This window comes from Mus pahari, chromosome 3 (assembly GCF_900095145.1).
Source record: "Mus pahari chromosome 3, PAHARI_EIJ_v1.1, whole genome shotgun sequence".
Lineage (NCBI taxonomy): Eukaryota > Metazoa > Chordata > Mammalia > Rodentia > Muridae > Mus > Mus pahari.
The window spans coordinates 122,432,972-122,443,217 of NC_034592.1; the positions used below are offsets into that span (position 1 = coordinate 122,432,972).

Below are 10,246 nucleotides of genomic sequence, written 5' to 3' on the forward strand. Positions count from 1 at the left end.
AGAGGCAGTAGGTTAACTGGATACAAACAGATGCAATCAGCATGCTGAACCACACTAGTTAAATTCTGGAAAATGCTAAGGCGACCCGAGGAACGTTTGGAGTGGTGAAGAAATTCATCTTAGAGTTTCCAAAGAAAAGATCTGAACAGATTAATTAGGAATCTTCTGTCCGTTTCTAGTGGTCTTAGAAAGAGGTAAGGAAAGAGAGAAAAGTGGCGTGCCGGCAAGAAAGTTTTGTTTGTTTGATTTCATTCACCTAAGGAGAATCTGAAGGACTTGTGCATCGGTCCTGGGTTGCGGATGAGAAATGGCAGTGTGTGACAAGGGTTGTGGGAACGTGTGCTCACGCTTGACTAGGGCTGGGCTCACGGGGAGGGAAGGGCTGGGCTGGCTCAGGGGAGGAAGGAGGCGGAGGGAACACAGTATAAAAGTCTCCAGCCTAACAGAGTGCCCGTCACTCGAGCCACTTGGGGAAGGCAGGAGCCAGAGCCACGCTGGACCCAGCTCATTCTAGCCTCGTTGGCAAGGATCCCGCGCTCTCCAGATCTATCACCCAGCCGTTCTGCTCGCCAGCCGCACCCTTTGCAAGGCATGAGTCGCTCGCGGGAGCCCGAGGCTGCAGCGCGGTCATGAGGCGGTGGCGCTGTAGCAGCGGCTGCGTTTCGGCAGCCCCCAAATCCCCTCCAGGCGCAGCACCCCCAGGATGAGCCCCCAGACTCGAGTCTACCAAGCTGAGAGTCACCCAACATCCCGCTGACGTCCGAGCGTCTTCGCAGCGCACACCGTGTCCCTTGCAGCCTCCCACGCGACACCTGCGCACTTAAGTAGACGCGCGCGGACTGAATCCAACTCACCCGCCTTTCCGACGCTCCAGGGCGCTGTAGGCGCACGGTCTGCTGCACCCAGTGATCAGCCAGCCCAGAGCCCCGCAGCTAGTGTCAAGACCCTTCCGGACCGACAGACACCGTGTCCCCCTCCCTCCCACCCCACCCCCAAACTCGCTGCTCAAGGTCAGGGTGCGTGGTGGCGTCGCAGACACCTGGTTCGTCTAGCCCCTCCGTTCTCCACTCCTACAACTCCAGCTCTACTTTGCCCATAAACTTTTCTCAGGTGGCCTGGGCGACCCCCACTCGCCCGCAGCCCCAAGCACTAGAGCGAGCAGAGGGCTAGTCCCTTCGCCACAGCGACCTCGGCAGCGAACACTTAGCACAGCCGAGAAGGCGGACGCAGGCGCCGGCGGGGCGCCCCCAGTTATCCTCAAACGGTGACAACCTCGGTGACCCGGAGCCAGCCCATCCGGGGACTGAGCGAGCGGGGCGACGAGGCTGGAGGTCCCAAGGAACTTGGAGTGAGGAAGGTGGTGGCCCCGAGGGTGAGTGGCTCCGGGCAGCGGGGGCGGGGGAGCCGAGAGTGGAGGTAACTCCAGGCGGCCTCTGAAGCCCTCCTCCTCCTTCTCCTCCTCCGCCTCTTCCCCGCGCTCCTCTGGCGGCCGCTCCAGCTCCAGCTGCGGCACCGCGGCCACATCTGGGGAGCCCATGTGCGCTCGGGGGCTCGGCTGCGCCCGCCCCGCCGCCGCCCCCGCAGCTCCCTGCCCGAAGGGTGGACCCTGGCCGGGCCTGGGTCGCGGACAGCCCCGGGTCCCCGTCGCCGCCGCCGGACAGCGCCTGGGATTGCTCCGCCACCGGCTTGGACGTCCCCGGCCCCGCGGTGGCTCCGCTGTGGTGTGGCGGCAGCGGTGGCGGCTGCTCCTGTTCCCCGGGCCCCGTGCACTCGGCAGAGCCCAGAGCCAGCCCTGCCGGCCCGGGGAGCGGGGCCCCGGTGGGGGCCGAGGCGGGAGCCGCGCAGTCGAGCTCCGGGGCTCCGACTCCTCCTCCCCCGGCGGCGGCGCCCGTCGCGCGGGGTCCTAAAGCCGCGCGACTCAAGAGGATGGTGCGCCTGGCTGCGGAACTGCTCCTGCTGTTGGGGCTACTGCTGCTCACGCTGCACATCACCGTTCTGCGCGGATCCGGAGCCTCCGACCGGCAGGACGCGGCCGCCGGCAACGTCAGCGGGTCCCAGTTGCAGGTGAGTGCGCCGCCGTAGGGGGCGTGCGCGGTTGAGAGAAGCTAGGCGGCCGGCTTGGTACTAAGAGCCGGCGTGGTAATAAGCAAGAGCCTGGTACATTGCAGAAGGCGGATCCTCCGTTCCACCAAGGAGCACTTTTGCCTAGGCAACCGGGTTTAAGCAGAAAAGTGTAGACTAGGGGATTGGGGCGGAAGGTGGGTGGGTGCAAGGGTTATGTGTAGAGGCCAGGCCTGCTGCAAAGTTTACTTAGAGAACACCTCAGATCTGTCACAGGTTTGGCACCAGGAAGAAGTCTTAAGCTTGGGAGGCACAAGCTGGCTGGAGGATGCTTTTGATTCTGGGTGCTGCCAGAGACTTAGAAGTTTGTCTTGAGGCAAAAGAGACTGAGGTGAGGCATCACAAAGAGGCCTTATAAGATAAATCGCCAAGCTGTATTTAGAAGAAAGTATTCTGTTGGGTGTGCAAGCAGTGTCAGAGGTTAAGACATAATTTCTGGAGACTAGCCAGACAGCCCACCTTTGCCTGAGTGATTCCTTCACCTCTTATGCCCCTATGTATCAGGCAAACGGCCATAGCCAAGGCACCTGTAGGAATTTGGTCTGGAGTTACTTGGGACTTTTAAATTTCTTTCCAGTGAACATCTGCTTTGAAGGTTCTTTCAGTAACAGGATTCGGTTTCCGCTCCAGGGGGAGGGTTGAAGCCAGGGGACGTATATTAGGTCTTGAGCTGCCAGATGAATTTTGCTGAGTAAAGGTTGCCCACATGGGCTTTTCTATTATGACTTTGGAAAGCCCGGCTCGTGGTTTTAGAGATAGAGCAGGCATAAAACCAGAACTAGCAGGAGTGAGCTGAGATTTTCTTCAGGGCACAACCAGGATTCTGCATTCTCTACCACAACCAAGCCAGGCCCTACTAAAACTATTCACTATGCCATGTTGAGATTTTTTACATCTTTATGCCATTAAAAGAATAATAACCTGTTGCTGAAAAGAGCATTTATTTAAACACGTCTACATCAGGTGTTTACCATGCTACTGTTTTAAGAGTGTTACAGGGTCTAACTCATTTAATCTCATCATAACCCTCATTACAAGATTGTTAATCTCTCTGCCTTACAGATTGCGAAACTGAGACACAGAGTGAGTAAGAAACTTGTTAGAATTCACACATTCCCACCTGTTGGTTAATTATATCAAGCTTGCTGTCTGCCAGACTAAAGCAAGGTGACCCTTACAAATGCAAACCAGGCCTGCAAAAATGCATACTTTAAGCTTAGAAGTTCTCAAACCCTTCTAAAAACAGTCTGATTTTGTAGGAGCCTCTCACATTACCCTTCAGGTAACCCCGTACAGCAACAGATACCTCCCCATGCCAAACACTGAAGACATAATCCTCAACATCATCAAGACTTCTGGAAATTGTATTTTATATGTGATGCTTTCTTTCCTCATGGACTCATGAAAAGCTGTAAAAATGATGTTCTATGGAAAAGCAAATTTGGCAGATTTCTTTATGAGGTGCTTGCTATCATTAGAATAATCTCCGGTTGGCCTTTTCCACCCCAACAGTACTTTAATGAGAGAAGCAGCTGGTAGAACTGGATGGGATTCTCAGAGGGCTTTTGCTGAAGAACAGCCCCCCCCCCCAAAAAAAAAAAAAAAACAGAAGAAATGGGGGATTTGGAAACAGTTCTGCTCCTAGGAATATCTGGAGTCCTAAGTAGCTGCTAATCCAGTAGCTTCAGTTTATCTTGTTACAGTGTTCAGTTATGGTTAAGCATCCAAAGCCCTCACTTAACTAAGCCTACTGATGACTTTAACAGTTTAGTTTGTAATTTTATTCTTTTTTTGTAATTTCTTCTTATAAAAGTTTTATATTCTTCCTGACCAAAGTTATTTCTTGGGCTCAAGACAGTATAATTCAAATGGACAGAGCCAGTTAAACCTGCAAAAGACATTTATCTGCTGTCTACCGGATACAAAAGAATGCATTTGCTAGCAGCAGGTGTACTTGAAGACAAAACTGTGATGTCAAAATTCTTTCTGTTTTCTGGACACTTTGAGCCCAATCTTAAATTCCCATCTAAGTTGTTTGATTCTGTAATGCCTATACTACCAAAATCCTTCTTAGACATCAGAAACTCAGAGGATCCCTTACATTATAAAGCAGGCACTGGTGAGTTTGCCTCGGCTACTCGGTATTTAGAATTATTTAAAAAGAGATACACCTTTATTTAAGATTTAGTGACTTGGATGGATCAAGGACATCCAACAAAAGTACTCAAAAAAGCAACAACAAGAGCTAAAGATCTGAGTGCCTTTTGTATGACAAGCAATGTCCTACCACTGTACACATACTAATTTCTCTACGCTTTAAAAAAAAAAAAAAAGAACCCCAAGAAAGAACCCCAGGAATTAGGTACTGTCATCATCCCCCTTTTAAGTGACTGAGTTAGGTAGCTCACTCTATAGCTGAAGAGCTAGAAGCTCCTTAATTTGTATTTCTTATTTTATAGTATAAAAATGTATTCCTTATATTTTGTGTATTGTATCTCAAATGATATAGCCATATGCCAAGTTCTTGGTAAACTCCATAATACTGGCTACAAAAGAGGGGTAACTTTAAATGTTGCATTTTCTGACGCACATATATAGTTTTACTATGCCAGCTACCAATGCATACATGTTTATATAGCATCTGTGCTTATATCTATACAGAAACATATTTAGAATCCTTAACAAGATTTCTTTGGTAGTTCCAGGGAGTTCTAGGAAATTGTTTTTTTGTTGTGTTTTCCTTGGTGACTTCCATCGCTGCAGATATGCTGCAGACATGCTGCTATGAGGTAGCAATAAATGTTTTGAGAACATAATCTTTCTGTTGGTTTGTGGGTCAGAAAATATCCAGTAAGAAATTTTTGATTGTCAGCACTCACTGTGTAAAAATTCATAGAACTGTCAAGTTTGTTGACTTGTGAATGACTTTTTCTGACATGACTTTATCTTGTGTTGTGAAATACTCTGGTTAGTCTTTTCACATGTCTTTAATTAAATGATAATGAGAAAACAATTATATAAAATATAAAAGCAGCCTGAAAGACAGAACAGTTAAAAACATAGGCTCCACCAAACCCAGATACTAATGCACATGCCAGCAAGATTCTGCTGAAGGGACCCTGACATAGCGGCCTCTTGTGAGGCTATGCCAGTGCCTGGCAAACACAGAAGTGGATGCTCACAGNCAGCTATNGGATGGAACACAGGGNCCCCAATGGAGGAGCTAGAGAAAGTACCCAAGGAGCTGAAGGGGGCTGCAACCCTGTAGGTGGAACAACAATATGAATTAACCAGTACCCCCTGTGTTCGTGTCTCTAGCTGCATTTGTAGCAGAAGATGGCCTAATCGGCCATCATTGGGAAGAGAGGCCCCTTGGTCTTGCAAGTTTGACAGTATGCATAAATGTTACATCTTAGTACATAAAACCATAGCTTTATTAAAGGTTTCCAATAATACAAGTTTTGTACTGCTCATGTGTCTGTGGATTAAGTGGGGTTTTGCACAAAATGAGGGAGGTAGCTAGACCTAGAGGTCCCAAGCAAGTTCTGTGTAACTGGTTGGTTTACAGAACCTAAGTTGACATGTCTCTTTATATTGACCCAGCACAGGGGAATGCCAGGGCCAAGAAGTGGGAGTGGGTGGGTAGGTGAGCAGGGGCGGGGGGGGGGTATAGGGAACTTTCGAGATAGCATTTGAAATGTAAATGAAGAAAATGTCTAATAAAATTAAAAAACAAAAACAAAAAAAAACATAGGCTCCATAGTCAATAACAATTATAATCAAAATAATGCTATCTCTTTTTTTAAACAGAACTCTCATGTATCATCTAATAAATCTCACTCAAATTTAGAATTGTGATTTTTTTTTTTAATGGTAAAACCTGACCTCAGTGATATTTAAGCAAGTTTAATAAGATGCCAAATTGGTTATTTTTACAATAGCATGAAAGGAAACCAAACTCTGAGCTTCAATGAAAAGATTCTGTTCTCGATCTGTCATCTTTACGAGCCAGTGTGCTGCCTCTTTATTCGCCTGTTGCCTTCAATAAAACAGTGTAGCTTCATGTACTCCCTACTTTATCTGATCCATATAGTGGTAGAAAAAAAAAAAAAAAAAACACCCTTAAGTGTAGCTCCTCACAGTGACTCCAAAGGGCTGACAGTCATCTTATCCTTGGTGGATGTTCAGAACCCTAGGTAGCAATGAGCCCTGCAAACACTGTTTCTCCTCTACCCACACACCTATGGTAAGAAAAGAACAAGAACTCTCAATAAGATAGAACCATTATAACGGTATGCTGCCAGATATTCCATCACTTTAGTTAGTATAACATGTCATTTAAAGCTTTAAAATTAGCTATCTTTTATATTTTCCATTTGGCGTTTTTAGACTGTGTTTGATCGCTGCCAACTAAAACCAAAGAAGTGAAACCAGAGATGAGGAAGGACAGATGTCCATTCCACAGATGAGGATATGGAGAACTGAAGAGAGTGAAGTTACTTGCTCAGTGCTACACAGCTGGGTTAGGGGGGAATCAGGTCCAGGACTTAGACCCAGACAGGCTGACTATAGGGTCCAAGATTCTGTTCCCGTCTGTCAACAAGATTCCTCCAGCTTTGATTCAAGTTAATAGGCATCTGTCTCTTGTTTCCCAACTTGCACATCCACTTTCCAGTCAGGCAATTGCTCTTATCACTGGAAGCCTTTGTAAGTGATAGATAATTGTCCCACTTCCCTACTGGAGCATAACAAACCACTCTACAATTTAGTGGCTTGAATGCAGTCAGTTTTATTTGCTCATGAGTTTGTAGGGCAGCATCTAGCTCTGGGCTCAGCTGGGCGGTTCTCCTGTTCACCTCTCCTTAAATTATTCATGTATTTAAGCCCTCTGTTGGTGTAATGTGGATGAGGTAGTGCAATGACCTCATCCATAAGTCTGGTTGTTACAAGTTGTCGCCCACCTGTTCTCTCTCCATACCCTCCTCTCACCTTCATCTCCACATGGTGGGCTCAGAGCAGCAAGCAAATGAAAGCAGGTGTAAGACCCCTTCACAAATGTTCATGTCTTGAGTTCACCTTTGAGTCTCAAGGACAGGAAACAGATTCTGGTTCTAGTGGGGAGGAGCCACCAAGTTATGTTACTAAGGCCTGTGTGAATCTGCAGGAATTCTTGGAAAATACAAGATTGATTTTTTTTTTTATTTCATGTGCTTTGTGATTGTCTTGGCCAACTTGAAACATGGTAGACAAGAGTTCTACCACTGTAGTGATCCTGGGCTTTAAAGGTTTTTCTGTTTACTCATATTTCATCAGATTTGCTTAGATTGGGGGATTGGCTTTAAGTGCTTTCCAGCATATGGTGTATACCCTTTCCATATGAAGTTCCAAGCATATTCTGTGCTCAGAGAACTTCTTTAGTCATTTCTTTATTTCCAGTTTCCATGAACTGTTCTTCTTATCCAAGTATGAAGCTAATACTGAGATTTCAAAGACTGTCTTCAATGTCTCCTTTTCCTCCTATGCTCTTACACCTGTTTTGAAAACATCCTTTACATCCTATCTGCATCTTCTTCAGTGATTTGTCTAGCGGCCACTCATACTTAAGCTGCCATAGTGTACGGCAGGTGGAAGTGTCACCTCCAGGCCCCCTGAACCCTGGGACTGAACAAGGCAATGCTTTCACTCAGGCTGCCCCCAGACTTCACAGCCCCCTTCTATCTTGCTTCATCATCTCCACTTCCTGTCTCTTCTTCTCTTTTTCCCTTGTCCAGTTGTCCCTTTGTTTCTTCTCTTTCCTTTCTAAATTTAAAAAAATATTTAAAACAATATATGATTTGCATGCCATAAAGTGAACAAATTCAAGAGTTCTTTTGCACTTTTGATAGTTGTGCATGTATGTGTTGGTAGTGTTGATAGTGTGTCTTAGTTGTGTGTGGCCATATAGCTGCCATCAAAGTTAGGGTGTAGAGCATTCGCTGTGAACCTAGAAGGCTTTCAAATGACTGTACATCTGTAGGCAATCATCCTTCTTCTGATACCCACCACGGCAGCTTTGCCTGTCCCAGATTTCACGTGTATAGAAGTACAATTCTTCTGTGTGTCTGTTGTCTTTTATTTAATGCACTATTTTTAAGATTCTTTGAAAAAGTGTGTATCTCGGTAGATTTCCCTTCTTTAGTACTGAGTGACATTCCACTCAATTATTCTATGATTTTATTTATTTACTCCTCATCAGTGAGTATGATTTGGAGAGTTTCCAAATCTTCATCTAACATAGGTAAGATTTGTTCAGGTTCTCTTGTGAACAGTGTTCTCATTTCTGGTGAGTAGATTTCTAGTAACTAAAAGTAAACTGTTCTTGATACTATTAAAGAGGTTTTTTTTTTTTTTCAGGGTCTTAAGTTTTCTAAATTCCATTCTACTATGACCTTAGCCCTGAAATCTCTCCCTTTTAACTGGTCGTCATTGTATTATACCAGAAGCACGTGCCCACTCCCAGGTCACCTTTCTATTTCTTCCAACATCTCAGTATAATTTATAGATCACACACATGCTTGTTTGGACACATACAATTTTATGTCTTTTGTTTTTAGAACAAAAAGCTCTACCATTTATGCAAGCTCTTAATCATTTCCTGAAAGTCATGTTCTATCAAGCATATTGAACTTTGAGATTGAAGGGTGTCCTGAAAATTGTCTGAAGATTACATCTGGGGTATCCAACTTCCAAGTGAACCCCAAAATATCCTCTTTATGTCATTCAGGTATTGTCAATCCTCATTTTTTTCAGAACACATTTATTTTGATATGCCTTTAGGTACCTTGGGCTATAACTTAATTCCGTGTTCACTTTTAATCTCCCTAGTGTCCATAGGCAGGTACCTGCTCCCTTTCCTAGACTGTCCTCTCTACATTACAATTTCAATCATCTGTTTCTTTAGCTTGTTTTATTTGGGTTTGTTTTACAATTGTTTAGTGGTTGTGGGGGAGACTATTTTTCCTCTCATCTCCTATGAGCATTCTTCTTGTCAACCACCTTTGATTCAGCATTTTGTAACTTGGTCTGGTGGTGATGAAGCCCTTCTTCAGTGACAATGAAGAATGTTTCTCTCTGTATGAGTTAGGATTCTCGAGAGGAGTGAAATATATATTTCATTCTATCAGTCTTGTTATATATCATTTGAGGCAGGATGTATTATATTATATACTATGTAGTATATAATATGTAATATGATATAAAATATATTGTATAATTATATATACTTATATATAATAATATATAATTTTAAAATAATTATATATACAAAATATATAAAATAAATTCTACCTCAAATGATCCAAGTAACTAAAATTCCCTCAGAGGTGTACTCAGCAGCTTGGGTTTTTAGTTAATTCCAGATGTAGTTAAGTTAACAACCCAGAATAACCACCACACTACCCCTGCTCTTGTCCCCTTTAACAGATTTTTTTTAGCAGTTAGGACAGTAGCATCTGGTTAATCTTGTATTGAATGCATAAGTTCAAAGAAATGACAAAGACATTTTTTGTTGGGGAAAAGAGGTCTTATTTTGCATCTTTCAAAACCTTATGTATGAAGTTCAAACAAATCTGTGAACATGATATATATAAAATTGTCTTCTTGGATAGAAACATGGCTCTTCAATTAAGAGCTCCTGCTGCTCTTGGAGAGGACCAAGGTTTGTTTCCTAGCACCCACATGACAGCTCATAGACATTTGTAACCCCAGTTCCAAGAGATCTGACACTCTCTGGCCCATGGGCACCAGACTACTCACATGGTACACATGCGAGCAAAACATTCAGATACGTAAAAGAAAAAAAAAGAGAAACAATTTACTGTTTTCTATGTACATTATTAGTCAAGAAGCAAGATCAAGTACTATGGCAATCAAGCCAACATGGTAATGTCCAGCATTCTTCTTACTGCTAAGCATTACAGTCCATGCTAGCTCCTTTCCTAGTAATATAGTATACCTCTTCTTCCCTTCCCTTCCCTTCCCCTCCCTTCTCTTCTTGATTTCTTCCCTTCCTTTCTCTTCCCTTCCCTTCCTGATTTCTTCCCTTCTCCCTTCCCTTCCCTTCCCTTCCCTTCCCTTCCCTTCCCTT

General features: G+C 44.7%; 1 protein-coding gene across 1 annotated transcript in view; it reads left to right on the forward strand.

Annotated features, from left to right (window-relative positions):
- The first annotated feature begins 1,456 nt into the window (after positions 1-1,456).
- Ism1 (isthmin 1) overlaps positions 1,457-10,246 on the forward strand; it is a 76,606-nt gene continuing 67,816 nt past the window's right edge. Inside the window, exon 1 of the mRNA XM_021193786.1 lies at positions 1,457-2,064. Within this exon, the coding sequence (XP_021049445.1) occupies positions 1,927-2,064 (138 nt within the window). The 5' untranslated portion in view covers positions 1,457-1,926. The remainder of the gene's footprint in view (positions 2,065-10,246) is intronic.